General features: G+C 41.4%; 1 protein-coding gene across 4 annotated transcripts in view; it reads right to left on the reverse strand.

Annotated features, from left to right (window-relative positions):
- Positions 1–13,925: 13,925 nt before the first annotated feature.
- The window catches only part of COL14A1 (collagen type XIV alpha 1 chain), a 199,465-nt gene continuing 190,606 nt past the window's right edge, over positions 13,926–22,784 (reverse strand). For 2 of the 4 annotated variants that reach the window (XM_019716514.3, XM_019716662.3), the window contains exons 46-48: positions 18,796–18,873; positions 16,433–16,588; positions 13,926–14,827 (exon numbers count right to left, since the gene is read on the reverse strand). In XM_019716514.3, coding sequence (XP_019572073.3) covers positions 14,748–14,827; positions 16,433–16,588; positions 18,796–18,873 — 314 coding nt within the window. In that variant the 3' untranslated portion in view covers positions 13,926–14,747. Of the gene's footprint in view, positions 14,828–15,084; positions 15,645–16,432; positions 16,589–18,795; positions 18,874–22,784 lie in introns of those variants that run through there. The other 2 variants (XM_074317020.2, XM_019716740.3) reach the window with 2 other exon arrangements.

Genomic DNA, 22,784 nt, shown 5'->3' on the forward strand with positions numbered 1-22,784 from the left:
GAACCAGAGCACAGAGGCGTTTGCACCGAGTAAGTGGCCTCAGAAGCAGAAACTATTAGACCTTCCACAGCCTGCCCATTTGCAATTTTAACAACGACCTGAGCTGAGCCTAAGAGGACACAAGTAGCCAAATAAAATCACAACTCCCTGTATGGGACCCAGCAACCTAAGGGAGGAAGGGAGTCTGGACCAATAGGATTGCAGCTCCTATTGAAGTAAAAGAATAGAAGAAAGGAGAACTTTAAAAAGTAAGAATTCTTACAGAAAAAAAGGAAACTATTCCAAGAGTCGGATGGGAAGGAGGGGGAAAAAAAGTCAATATATGTATTCTGTTGCTATGTATGTTTGTAATGTGAAAATTAGTGCAGAAATTTAAGGAATTAAATCACTAAAACCAAAATTGTATTTGTTCATACACAAATGTTTCACCTGTGTTACAGTATTGGGTAACACCTAAATGTGAAAAACATCCAGCTGAGCATAATGGCCTGTGGAAGAATAATACAAAACACCTATCTCTCTATTCTACCCAAGTGCATCGTCGGCTGTATTTTCTCAGTAGAACCTTAGGAAGCGTCCTGATTATATGGAGCAAAGGAAAAACGAAAAGCCTTAAGCATTGAGAAGTTTTGAAGCAAGAGAAAATGGGATATTGCAATGGCCAGTGAGCCTAAAGTAATCACACTGATAAAATTAAGAGAAACACTGGGGGAAAAAAAAGCTTAATCTTAACTTGCCAATAATCACCTGCTTTCCAGCGAACTGAAATCTGAAAAGCACTCATTTGCAATGGGCTGACGTTAACTACAAACCTCATAAAGCATGCGAGCAATTGGTGTCATCTGATTTCATTTGGGGCCATACAAACACCTTCTTTATGAGAGGGGGTAACTAACAAAGCAATAAAAGTTGGGTTTCTGTTTTAAGCCAGTTCAGAGGAACAAAAAAAAACAAGACAATACGCCACAGCTATCTACCTCTGGTATTCCGTTTCGTTCCAAAAACTATAGTCTTTCCACCTATTCTCCATACATAGCTCAAAAGCCACAACTCTTCAATACAAACACCTCTACTAAGCCGACTTCATGTCTTGTCAAAATAACATTCTGTATTTGCCATAATGTTTCTTTATTAGGAACACAACGATATTTAAAATTGTGGTAGTTTTCTTATATCACTTACAAGACAGCACAAGGTTAGAGTTTTCTGCCCCAACTCCATTTTTCCCATATGCCCTGTTATTTTGGAAGCACAAAGTTCTATCACACATGAATTCTTTTGTGTTAGGAATGCACATGCCATGTTACAGGACAGACGGCTGTACTCACTGCAACTGATGGTTTATCACGTCCTCTTGTCAGGCTGACTCTTCTTCCCGGTTCGAAGAGGTAACCACCCCCAGCAGACGGGGCCACCTGGGAGATACTGTACAAAAGTCGGGTGCCAGCCCCTTGTCATGGCCTGGTTGGAGTAGGGAGCGCCTCGCTACAAGACCAGCGAGGGCAGAGTAAAGCTGTGGCCACAGCCTGTTCCCATCTCCAGGCACGGGTTATCTCTAGGGTTCAATGAGGACCTAGCAGGTGGCCAAGATAAAGCTGGGTTCTAAAGCAGGGCTTTAAAGCCGTCTTTTGTCCAGAATGCAATCCTTTCCTTTCTTATCCTATTTCCTAATCTAATTGTACAAAGTGAATACTACTAAGAACTATGGTTGGTGAGATTGATAAATAATGTCTCTTGCTTTAGACAAACTGGGGCATGTGCTGGCCCAGAGGCCAGGCTTGGTAGTAATGAGGGAACGCTGCCATCTTTAAAAGTGATGAAGAGCAGAATTTTGTTTTACCTATACCAAGGCTTAACCCAAATGAAGAAGGTTTAAAAAAATATGCACGTAAATTGCATTAAAAAAAAATCAGATTTTCACTATCGTGCCTTCTCTTTGATGCTAATTTCCTCCAAGCCAGAGATCTTTGACACCCGTTGCTCTGCCGGTGCCCCCATTTTTTTCTATGCTGCAGTTGACTGATTTTTGTTTTCCTACCTTCTCCTGGAAAAGGGGGTTCATACCACACTGAGCCAAGAACAACATTCAATGTCCAGATCTTTCCTGGCTGAAAATTCCACCGTGGAACAGGTAGCAAGTTCTGAGTCTGCGATGCCTGAAGCCCCAGGAGGGAATCTGCTGCCAATCTCTACAGTGCCGAGTTTGAATTGGATAGAACCCTATTTCAGGAGGTATGAGCTTGCCAAGACAGACATGAAGGCTCCATTTCAACTTAAATACAGGCTCGTACAGAGAAATGGCAATTCTCTCTCTCTCTGCCCAAAAATCTACAGCAAGAGTTGAGTAGTTTTGCAGCATCACTACTGCTCGGGCTTTGCCTTAAAGGAATGTAAACCTGATATCAGCTACCGGTAAAACAGACGCTCACTCCACCTGACAGCCAGCTGGCTGCCAGGAAGCTCTAGGATACATTTTCCACATGAAGGCAGCACAAACAGGACCTCTGAAGGAGACACACATTTGTGTCTGTGCCATTTGGTCCGCGAGAAACTCTTTGATTTCAAACCAACCTTTATTTCAAGGCTTAACTTTGTGTTTACTACCACCCTCACCTTTCGATTCCAAAGTCAGTACTTATTAAAGCCTTGCCAACGGTAGCGGCTAGAGGCACGTTCTGTTTCTAGTGGAACACCTGTGCTTTGTAGGCTGACGTTCTGGAGCTCCAGCTCGTCAACCTGTATTACATAGTTTAGAGTCAACCCTGAAATTACCTGGCATCCTTTTTAGCAATCACAGAACTAAAAGGGGGCTTAAAATTCAGAAAAATGCTGAGTATAAAGCATCTGTCTTTGACTTTCTGGCAAATTCACAAAATCCAAATAAAATATTTGTGTAACTTCTTAGAAAAGTATTACCAGTTATTTTATTATTATGTACTATTACCAACACGGTGTATATGCAGAGCCAGTAAGTCACGGAGAAATGTGAATAAGTATATTCTTTAGAAAGTCTGATCTGGAAATCTAAACCTTGGAAGCAGTGATGAATAGCCAGCTCTCCAGTCTGTATTAACAAGGGATCACTCATTCAACCAATATTTATGTTCCAGAAACTATTCTATGTGCTTGAGATACATATGTGAATAAAAGTTTCCTGTTATCACGGTGTTCTGTTTCTGGCACCGAGTTCCTAAGCCCTTGGAATTTCCTAATTGATGAGATTGATAAATACGTATTTTGTTATATTAATGAGGTGGCTCTTGGAGAGCACCTAAAGATGGGGCTGCTTGCCAGGAGAACCAACCATGTGATTCGAGCCTTGGAACTGTCAGTTGCACTCCCTGACCTCCAGGGAGGGGAGAAAGCTGGAGATTGGATCAATCACCAATGGCCAATGATTTAATCAATTTGGCTATGTAATGAAGCCTCCATAAAAACCCAAAAGGATGGGCTTCAGAGAGCTTTAAGTTGGCTGGAGTTCAGTTAACTTGGGCTAGGTTCGGCTGGGCTTGCCTCCAAGCTGCAGCCTGGATCCAGGTCTATTCCACATGTCTCTGGCAGGCCTTGGGCGAGCCGCTACCTGAGGCACGTTGTCATGGCAAAAGGCAGAAACACGAGAGAGCAAGCCTAACCCTGTAAGCAAATTTAAAACCTCTGCTTGTGTTACGTGCCCTAGCATCCCATTGGCCGAGGTAAATCAAAGTCAAGGACTTAGAAGATATTCTACTACCACGGAGGTGATGGATGGGGGTGGGGAAGAATTATATAAATATACATATACATATATGTGTACGTATGTGTATATGTATATTTATATTTTATATATAATATACCCAAAGTGCTTGGGGAAAAGAGGTTTGACTCTGTGTTCTAAGGTAGCACCAGTACGATTTTTGACAGATTGGATAGAGTGGGAAAGAAAGAGGTTGATCCACTTTCATCCTTTAACCGGCCCTTTGGGCACTCATCTGGAGCTTTCCTTACCCCAGGATACCAAGAGGCTGAAATAAGAAAGAAAAGGAAACAGAATCATTCAGTCTTCCTAAGGGAGTTTGAAAAAAATGTGCTTTCTTGACTTCACATTTCTCACCATACACCCCCCACCCCCATTTCTTTGCTCCTTTTTTGCAGCAAGACTCATCCAAAGAGTGGAATGACTTTCCATCTTTATATATATTTTAGCCTCTCTTTTTCCTTCCAATTCCCTCAGGCTTTTGCCCTCACCATTCCACCAAACTTGCTTTCTGTAAAGTCTCAAGTGACCTCCACACTTTCCACTTGTCTCAGATGAAAGGCAACATCTATACAATGGCCCGCAAGCCAGTACGTAATCGGGCCCCCAGTCACCTCTTTAAGCGCATCTCCTACAATTCCCCTGCTCCTTCTTGGCCATGCCAGCTCCTTGCCGTTCCAGAATACCCCGGATACCTTCCAATCAGAGGGCCTATGCGATTGCCATTCCCACCGCTCAAGTACTCTTCGTCCGATATGGCCACACGGTGTACTCCCTCACCTCCTTCAACTCCTTGCTCAAATGTCACCGCTAATAAAGCCAACCCTGATCACCTTAGTTAAAGCTATCCATCCTCTCCATTCTTGCCCCCAGCTTTCCCAATCCTCTTACCGCTCTTTTCCTATAACACATTCTTCCTATGTATTATATCATTTACTGACATATTAGGCTTAGTGTTCATTTTCTGTCATTCCCACAGGAACACAAGTTCAGGGAGATACAGATTGTGTGTGTCATGCTTGGTAATGTATTCCAAGTGCCTAAAACATGCCAGGAATAGATAGCTGTTGCCCAATACATGTTCCCCTAGCTCAAATGTACAGGGTGACCTGGGCAATTGCAATATAGTCTCCTAACTAGTCTCTTGGACTTGAATTCCCACTCTCTTGTTACAGATCCCTTCTGCTCACTTATGACTTTAGCCAAAGTTATGGTGGACATTTCTATGAATTCATACTCAACTCTGCTGGCAGTGTCCTATCTCACACATACGCAAGGAACCTCTGCTTTCTGTCTCAGAGTACACCGTCCAAAGACAGCCCCTGGTTAGAAGTTAACAAAGCTCAACAACGGGGAGACAGGAGTCAGGGAAAGAAAGCTAGAAAGCTTCAGCCTCTCGGGGACAATTCTAAGAAGCATTCTCTCACTTATCAGAGGACGTGGAGGAACTGAAAGCACACCCTCCTACCCCCGCCACCTCTAGCAGCAACACTGATTATGCACCTTTGTATTAGCTTTTCCTTGTTCCCTGTCTCATTCGCTCTGTGCTCACTGAGATTTCGTTAGATCACCTACCAAATAAACAATCTGTGTTGAAATCCTTGTTTCATGTTCTACTTGAAAAAAAACCCCAAGTTGACACATGCTTAGTCCGTCCTCACGCTGGAGCCAAGGAGATATTTTTAACGTAGAGGTCTGTTCACACCACTCCCAAACCACAATACGTTTTGGATTCCCCATCACCTGGTCGAAATGCCACATACCTTAGGAAGGCCTATAGGACCCTCTCACACTTTTGTAATCCCATCTGTCCATCTCACCTCCGTGTACTACTGTTGTTGGACTTTACATTCCAATCCCTCCTAAACATTGGTAATTCCCAAACAGCCATGCCCTCCTGCCTCCACGCCTTGGGATAACTTTCCAGTTATCCTCTACCTACCCTATTTCCACCAAGTTTCCTACATCTCAGTTCTTTCCAGGCATTCTTAGGTATGTCTTCTCCCTCGCTCTCTCTACTCCCTATATGGACATCTATTACAAGCACGTCCTTATTGTGTTATAATTGCTTCTCTCCATTGATGAGTTGAGCTTGTTGAGGGCAGAGAATGTGTCTTTTCTTTCGTGTGTCCCCAGCACCTAGCAGTGTCTGGCTCTTGGAAACCTCCAAAAGAGGGCCTGGCACATAGTAGGTGCATAGTCTAGAATCAGTCTGTTGCATGAGTAAAGCCAGCTTATTAGCTGAGGTAATACTAGCTAACATAATACACATGTGTCTTGGGGTTCTTAGTAAAAGTTCATGTCTTGTTCATGTAACAAGGCAATACAAATATTCCTGATGATTCGCTGGCCTTCCACAGTCATCCCGGTACCCAAACACCTTGTCCCTCATGCCTCCACCCTCCTCTAAGACCCTGGAGTCCTCTTCATTCAGGTGGCAAATGGGAAAGAAGCAGGTGGACGGGACACACATACTTAACTCCCTTGACTCACACACATATTTCATTGGTTGAGAACATGTCGCATAGCCATTCGGAGGGAGTCTGAGCAATGAGCAATTCATTTGTGTTTAAGAAGATAGTTTTGGCTGAAGTCAGCCAGTCTCTACTACAGCAGCCAATATGAAATTATGTGAGACCTGGATAGGAGTGTCTCTTTAGTAATGCCAGTGTCAGGGAGATGAGAAATCCAACCTTTAATCCACTAAGGAAAGAATATATTACGTACAACTCCAAGCTTATATGGTTCCCTGAGGAGTAACAAAGCAGTGCATTGCTTCCAAGCACACCTGATATTGCTGCAGTCAGTGCCTGTTTCATCTTTAAACATTTAAAAATAAGTAAATGCTAAGGTTTAGAAATGGTGTCCAAGACACAATCTTTCTGGTAACCATAAATGTCATTGTTCATGTCTAGCAATACACCAGCAGAAACCATCAGCCTGTTTCGACACTGCCAAGCTGCTGGGTAAACGGGCTACTGGATGACTGGTGACTGTGGTCATTCTCATCCGTGCAGTTACGTTTCGCCATGCAGGTATAGATCCAATTCCTTCAGAAAGCACCCCAGATGTGGACTGCGAGACATTCCAGAAGAAGAAAAACTTCCCCGAAGCTGTTGAACGTGGATAGACCGTTATGGCTCCTGCACAGTCAGCTTTTGAATGGTATCCAGTTGTCGAGCTTTTCTGCCGCTCGTAATCACTAGAGCGGTGGTTCTCTCCTGGTTTGATAAAACATGCTCACACTTGAGAGGGGAATCAGAGATAGAGCCTCTTGGCAACCCTCCAAGAATATGAGCAGGCAGCCAGTGACAACAGACATTTAGTTAGCAGGACTTCTATGTGGGTTCAAATCTGATCGTAGAAATGTTTATAAAAAGAACTCTTTGTGAAGTTCAATCCTTTCAGCCTCCAAACTTTCCGGTTCGTGGGCACAATATAGACATAGACGCGAGAAAGGACAGGTAAAGAGAAAACACATGCATTTTCTAATAACCAAACTCTCTTCATACATCTATTCAATAACTGAGCACATGCAAATAATAATGATTTCTCACAGCAAAAGTCAAACAGGTTAACACATCAGCGACATAATTTTTAGGACATAACCAGGGTAGTTTTTTTTTAAATCAGGATTCACTGAATTTGAGCCAGATGACAGGACACTGAAAAATAGAGTTAAATGATTACACTTCTCTTTTCTGTCTCATTCTGTTTAGTTTTGCTTTGTTACCATGCACCATTCATTTTAGATCTGGGGAAAAAACATATTTTTACTTCCCTGGATTTCATAAAATTTCTTTTAAGTTAGGTTAATAAAGTTGAATTTCACAACATTGGTCATGGATATTTTTTAATCAATAAGATACAATGCAATTAAATGAAGAAACAAGCAAGAAAAGTATGGTTATTCATGCCAGCACATGATTTTTATTACTTAGCAAGATACAGAGAAAAAATAAATCATTACCAACATTTATGCATTTAGAAATGCAACCAAGACAAGCAAATCGCTCCACCACTCCTGGTAACGCATTTAGCCTACTGACCCTTTTATTGTGCATTAAAAATCACAATTACCTTCCACCTTTCTAAACATCAATGACTCACTCTTCTTCACTTATCCCATGTCATTAATTCTGATGGTGATTTTAAAAAAGGCAACAGATTATCTTGTAAAGCAGAGGTTTATTAAAAAATCTTTTGTGATTTCCCTGTAAAACATTAAGCTTCTGAGAGCACAGGCTTGTTGCAACATATGTTTCCAACAATATAGAAGCGTCAAGCATTAAACAGTAAGTGGAATTAACACTTTAAAAAGTGAAAGTTCCCCACAATCCCAGGAGGTAACCATAGTTATGTGTCTGCAGTTTACTCATCCCAATTTTTCAATATGAACAGAGGAACAGAGTAATAGATGAATATTGTAATTCTGCAACTTGCTTTTTTCATTAAAAAACAGATGGAGGTGTCTTGTGTCAAATTTCTACTAGAATGATTCAGTCTGATAATAATGTCAAGCTTTTGCAGGTATATGCACGTAGTTAATTTTTGTTAATGATAGGTTCATCCTAAAAAGCATAGAATAACCAGGAGTTTGTGGCAACGGAATTCTCTGGACGCTGAGCTTGTCTAGCACAAATGAACCCTTTACATCAGTGTTTCCAGTCTCACATCAAATCAGGATGAAAAGTTATTATTATTTTTTTAAACCAAATATTTTGGTTCATACCTTGGAAACCTTCATTCTATATTTGAACATCCCTTCTTGTTGGGGACAGGCCCAAAGGGATTGAATCTTGCCCAGTTATTACAGCCTACATTAGTCATCCAAAAATCACTCCACCGGTTCATTTTCTTAAGTCCCTATCTGCCACTAATCGGGCACTTACTCTGGAAAAAACAGGAAAAAAAACAACAACAAAAAAACCCTCAACACCAACATGCCATTCTAAAATCATTCTGTCTTCTTCCTCAAGTTTCTGTCTCACTTAGTGAAATTACCTTTCACTCAATCTCCCAAACTTGAAATCCTGAAGCCCTTCTTACCTTCGGCCTGTCACCACTTCCCCCTCCCCGTGCCATCAGCCCTCAAATCTGGCTCCTCCTTATTCCTCACGGCACAGCTGTGGTCCAGGCCCTCATCAGAACTACTCTAACTGGCAGCATGGTACATGCAGAGAAGTGGTCATGAGCTACAGGAGCAAACCAGTCAGCGTTAGAATCCCTTAACTCTTTTGCATATGTGTGTAACCTTGGACATGTTGCTTACCTTACATGTCTGATCATTTGTAGAAAGGGAATACTTAACTTGTGAAAAGCAACGTAATGTAAAGTATCCAGAACAGAAGCCAGGACAAGGCGGGTCTTCATTAAACGTCTTTTCCCTCCTTGGTCTTTCCCCACACCAGTCTACCTTGTACACGCTTATCAAAATTGTGCCTCCAAATAATTAGCCCCATCAGGCAACTCATCTGCTTAAAGATACCCACTGACTTCCTGTTGCCTTCAGGCAGACATCTGAACACTGTAGCTTGGGATAGATCTTCCACCTTCTGGTCCCAATGACCTTACCTGCTTCAACTTAGAGCTGGCAGTTAGGAAGCTCTTCTGCCATTGTGTTCATCTTTTCTTCTCCGGCACCCCAATACATGGCTGAACTCATGGCGGATGCTAATCAAAAGTCCGCTAGAGGGATGGATGCATGCCCAGAGAAGATGGACAAATACATGAACACATGAATGAATACATTTATAGGAAGATAAAATTTAAATACCTCTTCCTCATATTCTGAAATACCTAATCAATCTGAATTTGCAAGCTTCTATAAAAGCTGATCATTTGTTTCTAGACATTATTCTTTTTTTTTTTTTTAAGATTTTATTGGGGGAAGGGGAACAGGACTTTATTGGGGAACAGCATGTACTTCCAGGCCTTTTTTCCAAGTCAAGTTGTTGTCCTTTCAATCTTAGTTGTGGAGGGTGCCATTCAGCTTCAATTTGTTGTCCTTTCAGTCTTAGTTGTGGAGGGCGCAGCTTAGCTCCAGGTCCAGTTGCCATTTCTAGTTGCAGGGGGCGCAGCCCACCATCGCTTGAGGGACTCAAGGAATTGAACTGGCAACCTTGTGGTTGAGAGCCCGTGCTCCAAAAACTGAGCCATCCAGGAGCTCAGTGGCAGCTCAGCTCAAGGTGCTGTGTTCAATCTTAGTTGCAGGGGGCACAGCCCACCATCCCTTGCGGGACTCGAGGACTTGAACCGGCAACCTTGTTGTTGAGAGCCCACTGGCCCATGTGGGAATCGAACTGGCAGCCTTCGGAGTTAGGAGCATGGAGTTCCACCCGCCTGAGCCACCGGGCCGGCCCTCTAGGCATTATTCTTGCCTCCAAAATGTTCTGGCTTAAATCTAGAGAAAACTCTTCCCACAGTAGACAGAGTATATGATTTGACTTAGATTATAAATGAAACTGTGCTAGGATGCAATGATTCTACAAACATTTATTGAGCAGCTGTCAAGTGCTAAGTACGCTGTGGGCAGTCTAAGACTTCTTAAAGAATGCACACAATATGGGAGCACAGAGGTTAAAGAACAAGAGTGGACTGTGGTGTCATGATTGCCAAGGCTCTCCAGGTGGCTGTGGTGGAGTTCCGGGAAGTCTTCCCACCAGAAGAGAAGCCTAGCTGAGTTTTGAAGATGCAATATGACTGTAAGTAGGTCATTTAAACTGGGGTGGGGCAGAAAAGTAGGGCTTTCCAAGTAGAAAACCAAAAAAGAATGTCAATGACAGAGAAACAAGAGAGAGCATGTAACAAGGGTTTTGCAACAAGTTCACTGAGGCTGTTGTTTGGAGAATATCTGGCTGAGGGACACATTTCAAAATAAAATAGGAAAAAGTAGTTTGGGAGAATTTGTGGAAACAAAAATGGAAGAGGGATTGTAGAAGGCAGGAAGCTCTCCAGGTCATCTCACATTCCTGTGGCCTAAATATTATACTACCTACCTGCACATGACTCTTAAACTTCGATCTTTAGCCCTGATAGCTCTCCCAGGATGCAACTTGCCAATTTACCCCTTCACACTCAGTTATCTCTTCAACTGAACTCTGACCTCTCTGCCCTAAATCTGTAATTCCCAGAGGATATATATATTTCCATTCACCTAGTTGTTAGTCTCCACCTCTAGTTAATTAACAAGTCCTGTCAAACCCACTAGCTTAGTCAGTCCTCCGCCATCTTGCATTAGACCATGGTAATGTTTTCTCACCCACTATGATCCCCTCCAACATAGTTCTCCACTGTGCAACTGGAATAATCTCAAAATTGTGTTTCTCAAACTGTAGTCTACTGGTTACCTGAGGTGCTTGGTTAAAAAAAAGAGTTCCCAACACTGATGACTGAAACAGCATCTTTCGGGGTTCCTCTGAGACCAGGAATCTGTACTTTAATGATCCCCATCTTCACCCCTTTTTTTCATTTACATTTAAGAATCACTAATATGTAGGGCAGAGTAGTAGAAGTTAAGAGTAGATACCTTGAGCCAAAATGACTAGCTTTAATTCTAGCTGTGTGTTCTTGGGCAAATAACTTTTCTGTTCTTCTGTGTCTTTTGGAACACTTAGGACAATAGTGAACTACCTAGCTCTTGGGTTGACAATCAAATGAGTTGAAACATTAGTGGTGGCTTTTATTGCTTCTCACCAATATTTCTGGTTTTCTTTGGCTTCCGTGGAACAAATGTACTTCTTCTCCACCCCAGGAAGTTAAATTTGTTCATGTAATTTACTTAGACCAATGAAATGTGAGTGGAAGTAGTGTGTGCCACTTCTGAAGGAAGTTGGTGATGATGCTCCATGTTTTCTCTTCTGTTTACATGTTGCTGTGGAAGTGCCCAAGACAGGAGTGTGGAACAACGAGCCACTATATGGAGGGCAGCTGTCCTGCTCTCCTGTGTGAGCAAGAAATAGAGGTATATTGTGCTAAGCACTTGATATGTTAGGGATTGTTGTTACCGCAGCATAGCCTAACCCAACCTAACTATTTCAACTATAAAGCCCTTGAAATAGGTCTGGTCTATAGTAACTGCTCAGTGACAACTTCAGGAAAGAATTCAGCAACATGGCTCATTGGAAAAGCACCTTTTCCCTTCCCTAACTTAAATCACTAGATCCTGTCACTCTTCTGCTGAAAATCCATCAATAACTTCTCATGGAATTGAAAATCTCAATCACTACCTTGGTGCACACAGTCCTGCTTCCTTGGCTCTCTAGCCCTATCTTGGTCACTGTTCCATTCATTCTCCTGCCATACTGGCTTTCTTTTAGTTCCTTGAACATGACAAGCAGTTCCTGACAAAGGGCCTTTGAACTTGGAATTTTCCTCCCATACCTTTTTTCATCTTCGTGTCTCAACTTAAATGTCAGGCCCTCAGAGAAGCCTTCTCTGTCCACCCAACTGACGCAGATGCTCCTTTAAGCCCTCTTCATAGTGCTGTCTCAGCACTTTCCCTGTGTTTTTCATACTCTTCATCGTAATTTGAAATTAATTTTGCTTGTTTGCTCACTTGTTCTCTTTCTCCAGCACTAGAGAGGAAGCTCAAGAGGGTCAGACCACATCTCTCTTGTTCATGGTTTTCTCCTCAGAACTAGAGCAGTTCCTGAAAAATTAGTTGTGGAAGAATGGGGTGGGGCAAAAGAAGTAGAAAAGAAAGAGGGAGGGAGAGTTGTCCTGGAATTAAATTGAAGCCCTTCTGAATATAAAATACTACTCTAAATGATTATTACAAAAAGAAACTGAGGGTTTCTAACAAAAGTGATGAAAGTTCAGAAGAGTAATGCTTTTTTCAATGAAATGATGCTTTGTTATTTTCAGAAATGGTATAATCTGTAAATTAAGACACAAGTATATTCCTGTCAAAATAGATAAGTCAATAAAAATGCAATTCAAGACCAGCTGTTATTATGAGGTAATGTACTGTAAACATAAAAGTCCTGAATCTGAGTTACCTTTTATTTTGAACATTTCACTCAATAAAAATCTGACATATTGGGTCCAAGTGATGACACATTCCATACTAATGAAACTTTCCCATAGCTTAAATAAACAAATGTAGATCACCAAGTAAAATCAAAGCCAAGTGTATTTGCACAACGCAAGAAAAGTATGAATGGATTAGAACCTCTAATGGTTTATACCTCTCACCATTTATAACAAACTTTGAGAGTCTTTTGAGTGACAGGGTATTAGACTATGCATTTCCAAGGGCCAAACACTCTATTCACTTGTTAAAAGACTAAGAAATCTAAGATACAAAGATATGAAGTGACTAAGGACATACCCCAGCCATTTAAGGAGGGGTTATGTCACGTGATTCTGCTAATCAACCGTGTGCAAGCTTTCCTCCTCATCAGTCCTGCTTCCTACGTGTGGAATCATCTTACATAACTTAAAGGGAACAGCTGTTGGTTATCTCTCACTGTCTTCTTTCATTCCTGCAAAGGAGCCCAAAAACATCTTTTCCTGGATCCCCAAAGGTACACAAGTACAACCTACTCTTTGAATCCTTTTGCTGGAAAGGTTATAAACCAGATCTGCATGGTGAGGGGAACCAAAGAAGTTCAGAAGAACTTCCTGATCTAGGAAGAATCCAACTTCTGGTTATAAATGACCCCATCTCTACTTTTTAAAATACATTGTTACTAGGGAGATGCAACAGGAAAACAAAGCGTACGTTAAGTTTATAGTTCTCTTTCATTTCTATTTTCAACAATAAATAATAGAACCCAATCTTTCTCAAATATCTAGATTTTTTTTCCTTTGTGAGAAAAAAATAAATTATTGTTTTAGAGTGAGAGTCTACTGGGTTCAACCTCATTTTTTTCTTAGTCTTATAGAGAGAATTTTCAAGGTTTTCTTAATACCAGAAGAAAGATAGGCTCTTCAGGCAACCACTGCTAAACATCATTTAGCATCAGATGTCTTGTATTTTCATTGCCACTGCTGTCTTGGGGGTTATAAATGAATGAGAATGTTCAAGGCAACTGCCTCTTCTGTTAAGCTTCATACTACACTCAGAGTGAATGAATGAATGACAGAATGCCTGTTTGAAGGAAGGCACCTGTTGTTTTTCTGGTTAAGACTCAGTTAAGACCACAAAAGTTTAAGGTAACATTTAGAAATGCAGTAAAAAGAATCCACACACGTTTTAAATTTTTATTTGCTTACAAAAAAAAAAAGGAATAAAAATAGGTTTGCAAAAACTTATCTGCATGTACAAAATAATCCGTGTAAATAAGGAGGGCAAGCCTTGGAATACTGCTGGATAAACTGTTCATCAAAATTTGATCTCTTTGCATCAGAACCAGTGGAAAGTCATTATTTTACATGTCAAAAACCACTGCAAAACTAAATCTATTGTTTAAATCACCAAATTCAGAAAGGTTATATTCTAACACATAACCTTGGATAGCAGCGAAACCAGTTACCAAGTGATCAGAGTTAGACAGGTCAATTAAGCAAGGGGTAGGTTCTCCAATAATAATCCCTTTTTCTTTTTACCAAGGCTATTGGGGCGAGGGGGATTCATAATCTTTGCATCTCTTTAAATTCCTGTTCTGTGAGGAACCTATTTCCCTCAAATACAATCATATCTGCCTTGTCGCATTTTGGGACTTGAGATAATCTAACACAGAAAAGATTCCATAGTTCAATATTTATGTGTGTGTGTATATGTGTATTTTGTTTGTTTGTTCATTGCCAAATTTCTCTGAGCATTATTCTCTGGAAAAACAACTATTCTGGCATATCATTAAAACAACAGAGAAAAATCAATCCTATGGTGCCACAGATTAAGGGGATTTTTGGAAAACATAAATTTTGTCAATAACCATATCCAAGGAAGCGATTTAGGCGGATGAAACAAGCCCCCCAAAGGTCATATACAAACCACATAATGCCATTCTTCTTGAATGAAGTCCCTTAAGAGGTCTTGCAGTTGGTTTTCGAATTTTTCATGAGGCTATCAGATCCCAGAGCCCCACAGTTCCATGGCTTCCAGCTCATCTTGGACAGGAGTGAATTCCGGCTGGTCAGGATGGGGAGCTAGAGAGGAAGAGTGGGGGTGGGGACTTGATAGGACCCAGAAACCATAAATTGATATTCTCCCCTCATATAGGTCCACAGAGACATAGAGTTGGTCATTAAACTACAGAGATCTCCTGCTTGGGTAGAAAGCAGTAGCTACCTTTACCCACCACGCTGCTTGCTCCTTCCGCATGAGGTTTCAGATGGTTAGTAAAAGAAGGAAAGGACAGATACATTGCAGAAATTGTTAGAAAACTAGAATCACAGCCAGCTGATTAAATATTGTATGTTTTATTTACAAAAGAAACCCTGAAAACTCCGCAGAATTATGAAAAATAAATTTTAAAAACCGATCTCGTGTTAGAAATCCATCACCAGGGGGCTGTAGGGAGGGGAGGTGATGAGAGGAATCATGGAGAGTAGGGCAGACAGGGAGAAAGACGTCCATCAATCTTGTGTGGGGACAGGATAGAAAAGAAGGCACAGATAAGTAACTTTATTACTGAACCTTCACAGAGGGGAGCTTGGGATCAATTCTTGGTACACATTTGTGTACCTATATGCAAGCGGATATAGAGCAGTCCGTTTCTATTGTGGTTGACATGTGATTTGGTTAACTTCTGGCATATCACTGTGTGTGTGTAGGGAGCAGGGAGGGCAAGAGATGTAACAGTGGGCAGGTAGGGGAGGAGGTGAGGCAGGGAAGCAGAGTGCCCATTGCTAGGGGCAGGGGCTGGGTGGTGGTGGTCAACAGGACAGGTCTTGTATCCATAGCCAGTTTCCCAGAGTAGAGGCGTTGCACTTCAGTGCTGGTAATCATTGTAAGGGATCAGGTCTTAATAAAGGACAGCGAGATTTGAGAGAACAGGGAGGGAAGAGATGAACAGAGAAAAACACATCAGCAAAACTCTGACCAGTTCCTCTGGCAAATAAGGTTAAATTTAACTTCATCGACTAATAAGCTCATTGCCCCAAAGCAGCCTCTGAACCTTTCCTTGATGCTTCCAAGGGCGACGATGTCAGAAAATGTCCCATCTCACACAACCCACCAGCATATGCAGACTATAGATGTTTCTAGGAAGCATAATCTCTTTAGAGTCTCAGTCCAGTAGTTAGTAATGAGGCAAGGATATCAGGGCCACTTTCGTTGCTCTTTAAAATGATTTTCGGTCACCTATGTATGTGGTGGGCAGGATGTCACCCCAAAGAATCTAGGGGATCCCAGTTTTGGGGAAGTTCTAAGTGGGAGGTTTCCTCAAAACAAGAGTAAAATTTGACAGGACATCATGGCCACACCACAGCAGTGACATAGAATGAGGGGCCCAGAAGAATGTTTGAATACGTCCCCCAGTGACCAAACAGGTCAGAGGCCAAGTGTGTGCAAATTGCCATTTGGAAACAAGGAAGGCTTAGAGGTGCTGTTATTTTGAATTCCCTCTTACGCTTTTTAAAGAGATAACCTCTACAGTCATTTGCACTTTATAGAAGATGCCACGGGATAATTGAAGGCAGTAAGAAGTTCAGGTTCTGCTTCCCTGCCATCATCGGTGTACTTTGCATAGCACCCTTTCACCATTATGGTATTAGCCATAGTAAAACACTGCTCAAGAGGCTGGCACTTACCTCCCACCCCGTAGGCAGAACATGAAGAGGGGTCGCAGTATCCAGGCTGGCCGGAAGGACCTTGTGGTCCAGGCACCCCCAGGTGACCGGGTGCACCCCTCGGTCCAGGAGAGCCAGGGGGCCCTGGGCTTCCAGGCCGACTCTCCCCTGCAGGTCCTAAAAAGCACCCACAAATGAAAATAGTTGGTCTCTTTACTACCACAGGGTGAGTTTTGAGACCAAGAAGTAAACTCTTACAAGAAGCAAACTCTTACAAGAGGCAACCTTACACTTCTTGACAGTTAGGATAACCTGCCTCTTTCTACTCATTGAGTTCTTCTTCCTAAACTGGATTCCCTGGGAGAGGATCCTACTTTAGTCACACATTCTCCTGGAGGGCGGTGCTTTTAATCAGCTCAGGAAATCTGGGAAGCAAAATGTATTCTTTCCTATCACCTCTGGGATATTAACGGGAAAGGAGGATTCCACTCTCAACCATGTTTTCTTTATGGAGCTTCTGTTTCCCGGTGTCATTCCTTATGAATTCAGTGTATGGGCGCACACACACACAAACACACACACACGCGTGCACACACACACGCACGTGTGTACACACACACACACACATGCGTGCACACACAAACACACACATACAGACACTCAGTCTCAACCTCATCATCTATACTGGTTTATGGCAGATAATTGAAATGAATTAGTCTGGGTCTGAAAGAAATTATCCTACAGGAGAAAAAGGAAAAGTCTGAAACTGAACCCAATATACTAATCCAAAATTTCTTTAGGCTAGCTTATAACAGCTGAAAATTTAGATTAAGTGAAAATAGGAGAGGGAGTAAAATTTTTGTGAATTGAAGCAGTTTATCAGGCAAGGTTTTGTTTTGTTTTGTTTTTGGTGGTGGTGGGTTATGTTCGTTTTTAGGCCTGGATTCCAACGGTCCTTAAAAGATATTCTTTTGTAACCCCGTGGCAATCTTATAGTTACTGACTGCTTGAATGTAATCAATAATGTTGTAAAGATTTTGTAGGGCATCCGATGGACACTTGTCTCATTAGGGAGACCACCTCAGGGATGATGTAGATGCCTGATCACTGCACTGTACACCTGAAGCTGAGTTGAACAATAATGAATGTCAACTACAATTTTATATATATATATATATATACACACACACACACACACAGATATACATATACACGTATATACTCACAAGAAGTGGAGTACAGCATTAGGAATAGAGACAGTGGAAATGTAATAGTTCTGTGCGATGTCAGAGGGATAGTGGATGGGGGAGGGGGGTTGACACAGCATGAGGGATACAAATGATAAATGTCTAACTATTACTTTGTTTTGTGCACCTGAAACTAATTAAAAAAAAAAGATATTCTTCACCTAGCACCAAAATGAAACTTAGGAACAACTATTACCTTTTATTTGAAAAGTGTTATGGCTCTCAGATACCTTCAGTTTCATTCAATCAGCATTCACCAATCACGCATACTGTGCAATGCATGATGCTAGATCAGTTTCTCACATAATCTCGAATAACAAGAATATTTACACTCAAAAGGAGTGCATTGCATTAGGAATCTGTCCTAGAAAAAGTACTTTCCAAAATCATTATTAGGTTGGAAGGAAAAATCTGTAAAGCATTTGATTTGATGTGGCCAAGATTGGGATTGTAAATATCCAACAGGATTCCAATTTATAATTTTAACAAGTATGGTCATCTGAAGGCTATTCTTACAATTGTAACGAGTGTGAGCATCTGGAGACCATTTTAAAAGCAAGCACCTAGTAATGTAGACAAAACACAAAACTTTACCCAAAACTCATTCAGTAACTACCAGGGTGGCAGAAACTATCAGCGCTCATCAAATATCCATGTGTTCCTCGAGATTTTGAGCTTCCCTTGCAGGTCAGTTGCAGCTGTGTGACTAGTTCCAGCCAGTGAAATACAGCAAGTGACTTCTGCCATTCTGCATTGAGGAAGCTGATAGCTGACATGCCTCCTTTATCTGTTTCCTGGAGGCCTTTTTCTCCAAAATGGAGGGAAACCACCTCACATCAAACTTTGTAAGAGTGTGATATAAACCTTTATGGTGTCAATCCACTAAGCATTTGTTACTACCACATATCCTAGCCTATCCTAACGCATGCAACCAGTGAGATCCAGAACATGCTGTAACTTTGTGGGCTTGTATTAGGAGGATTAACAAACTGGCCTCCTAACAAAAGGAATGAGAAAAACAGCCATTCTAGTTAGATACAAGGACATAATATGGCCATTTTCCTCACCTGTGATATCCAGTGAATATGAAGATTAAGAATTTTCATTTGCAATTTCCTGTCAGGTAGGGAGATTTACCTGCTGGCCCAGGGGGACCTCTTGGACCTTGGCTTCCAATGCCTGGGTTTCCTTTTTCTCCCTTGACACCAGTTAGACCTGTTTATATATATAAAAAATAAAAAGATAGAAAAGAAAAAGTCTCCTTAAAATAAAATCTGGACAGTCCATTTTTTTCTGGGTTTCCAAAGGACCTCTCTAACGAAACCATGATGGGGTTCGTCTGGGTTATGGTTACCATGGGACTTTTAAATTAAATTCTGACACTGGTGACTTACGCACAGCCACACATAGAAAACCGGCTCTGTTTCTGAGCATGGCATCTGTATTTGCAATACTGCAAAGTTATCTTCCTCCTTCCTACTAAAGTGGTTCAGCCTGCCAGGAGCTGGCCAGTGTCTTTGCACGCACGCGGCCATCAACATATGCAGCTGGCACGCCACAAGTAACACAATAGAAGTCATAAGTGAACATGTCTAACATTTTCCTTTTGGTCCACCCTGTAATGTATCTGCAAAAGGCATGAATTATAATTAGGCAGCAGAGTTCTAAAGAGCGTGAGTTTCCATTAAAAACTTGGAAGCCTCAGGAAGGCCTGTGTTTGATTTGGCTGATTCAGCCCCATAAAAAAATCTAAACCTATTCATGTGTCTTTTCCACAGAGCTGACTTCTTATTCCAAATAATTTATGGTGCTATTAACAAACTATACATTTTCATAGGCAAAAACCAAAGAAGCATATGCTCGGACACCTTGGTGTCCAAGGAGGTTCGATCACAAGATCGCTGGACAGGTGACAGCGCGTTGCACTGAGGTCCAACCAGTCCAAGAGAGAGCTGCATCAGAATGGGGTCAGGGTTACCCTGACTCACATCCCAGAAGATCTCTGGTGTCTGTTTTTCATGTGCAACAATGCTTTGAAATAGTAGAATGTGGAACTGCATCTCTACGCAATTACACTAAATAGAGAAATTATGTGCGAATTGGCAAAGCCTAGAAAAGGAACATAAATAAATGAAATAACCAATTTGATGGGGAGCAGGCATGCAAGTGTCTTACAGTATTTAAGATGACAAATGAGTCTTTTTTTTTGTGCCTCTGATTAAATGCAATACATATTCCGACAAATTAGGAGATCCAACACGCAAGAACTCCAGCCCTTGAAAAATAATCACTTTTAATATCATGGTTTATAACTTCCAGAAAGAAAGGTGTTCGTGTAGTATTTGCTCTGGATATAGTTGGTTAAAAAAAAAAAAATGACTGATGACCAACTAATAGTTTTTTTCTATACGACTCATGCAACCATAATCACTGCACAGGATTGTCCCTTGATTAGAAGCTTTGGTGTCTGCGTGTTTCTTGTGACCACCTCGTGGGGTCAGGGCAGACCTGGCATCTTGTAAAAAGCCCTTCTTCCTCGTTAGTGGTCCTCAGGGCTACTCCATCCACTGCTATGCTTCCCCAGTACCCATGCCTGTTGCATGTGGCCTTAGTGGTATTTTCTGAGGTCAGACAAGGTCAGCACAACAAGGAGAGGGCAGGGCACCACCCACCGAGCCTATGCTCTCCTGCTTCTGGCTTGATTCTTCTCTTAGGAAATGGTAAGAGAGAGTGATTCCTCCAAAAAAAAAAAAAACAACGCAAAAAAAAAAAAAAAAAATCATTGCATGAGTTGAAGAAGCACACGACTTAGACTAGTCAACATTTTTAATGCTTGATTCCGACAGAAAACCAGCCTGAGTACACCTACTGGGCATGACCCAGTTAGTTACTAGTGTAGCTAATTGGTTAATAATTGGAGTGACTATGTTTGAGCTGGTAGAAGCTCTCTCGCTTGCGAACGATTGTGCCCTAACATGCATCAGGGAATTTAGCAGAAACTGCTTCTTCTGTTAGAACTGGAGTCACATTTCCCACAGGGAAACACCAATTTTTAAAGAATTAGAACATAATAAAATACACGGATGACTAACACCAGGCTGCACATGATTAACTGTGTGGGACTCGGGCCTCCCAGGAACTTATGGTCTCAAGGATCAATGTTAACAGCATGGCGTCTTGGTGACTCTCCACAAGAAGACACAGGAGATTAGCCTGAACAGGACATCCAGGAACGTATTCTTGGGAACAACCCCCGACAAGAGTTTCCTGGCTTTTCCTTTACGCCTTCATAAAGAAACCAAAAGGCGGGGAAGATTGGCTAATAGAAAGTCCAGTTGTTTCAATTTTCCAGTTATATAGAGAAAAAACAAGTGGAATTTGATATTGTCTGTAATACAAGTCAAGGGAAGAGAGGCAGAGCCTCACCAACCTATTCCAGCCCCTCAAAATGCTTTAAAAAAAAATAAAGAAAAAAAAAATTCTAAGGACACAATGATATCTTAAAATAGAATTTTAGAGTTGACTATCCTTGAGGTTATGAGCCAACTGTACGTGGGCTAATATATAACTATGTGTCCACTTTTGGTTCTGAGACTGAAGGAATATTCACGTCCATGACAACTGCGCTTGGTTATACATTTTTTTGGAATAAAACTAAAATGTTAAAAATCAATATTTAAGTACCTAAGATGAGGATTGAAACGAAGGCTAAGCTTAGAGACTGCAGATCTCTAAAAATAAATCTGGATATATTTTGACGAGCCTTGTAGGCCTTGATTAATATGAGGGAAATCAAAATGTCCTAAAATAGCCTGTGACTGTCCTTGAGATGACAGATGGCAATGGAGTCTGGGTAGAGTCATTCTTTACAGACAAAATGCAGTCATCCCCCACAGAAGGGCTTCCCTCCCAAATCTCTGTGAAGACCCAAGATCGGGCCCCTTGATGTGGAGATGGAGTCAGCAGAGCTAAGTGCCAGCACGTTTTCCACAAGGCATTGGGATTCCCAGTTGTACGGGACAGTCCCTTCTGACACACCTTTTCACCTTGGCTGTCTCCAAAACACTCCTCATTCTTCAATACCCAGCTCAACGCTTCTCTATAACCACAACAGGCAGAAGAAGCACAAGAGATTCAAGAGGGCAAGGATGATCTGTCTTATCCATGGCTACATCCCAAATACTGGTGTCACATCCCAAATACTTCTAATATGTGCCTTCCACATGGCACGTGACTAAGGAATAACTATTGTTACAAATTAACAAATAAATATACAAACAAACAAATGAATGAATGAATAAATGAATGAGTTCTCTGCTTCCATATTACCTGACTTCCTTTGCCACTTACCCCATTGCATTGCTTGTTCCTATATTCATTTAGTCTGCAACTATGAGCCTGTTGACTGGAGGGATTATCCCCATTTATTACTCTACTGTCAGAGCCAAGCAGTGTCACATGTAATAGGTGCCCAGTAAACACTGGAAAACGAACTGAGTGACTGAATGTTTATACCAACCTGCAGCTGACTGTTAAAAGCAAGCATGACCTTGCAGAATCAACAAACAAAATCCCTTAGGCTGCAGCTTCGCTCTTCCTTTCACATGCCTGGCTTATGTGAACACTGCTTTTTCTAACAAGTTCCTTGTGTGGTCATATCAACTACCAGTGCCTCTGAGAAATGAGTATCATTGGCTCCAATGAAGTTTCACTTTCTGCCGTTCTTTAAAAAATGAACATAGCGGATGTAAATGATATACATCTAATTTACGAAAACATGATTTAGATTTAGCTAAGATGAAAGTAGGAGTGACCAAAAATAATTAGGATAATCAGAGAAAAGTCTTTTCTATTATTCATCCACTTTTTTTGTTTTCGGTCTTTCTGAATGAGAACTTTTAAGATCTACTCTCTTAGATCTTACTGTCGTATTTTTTTTTAAACTTTTTAAATAGACTCTACTTTTTAGAGCAGTCTTAGATTCACAGCACTATTGAATGGAAAGCACAGAGAGTTCCCATATGCCCCGTGCCCCTACACCTGCATAGCCTTCCCCATTACCAATGTCCCCCACTAGAGTGGTACGTTTGACATATTCATTCTTTCTTAAGAGTCTCATTAAAAAC

Source organism: Rhinolophus sinicus, chromosome 6 (genome assembly GCF_057876585.1).
Source record: "Rhinolophus sinicus isolate RSI-liver-muscle chromosome 6, RSI-T2T, whole genome shotgun sequence".
Lineage (NCBI taxonomy): Eukaryota > Metazoa > Chordata > Mammalia > Chiroptera > Rhinolophidae > Rhinolophus > Rhinolophus sinicus.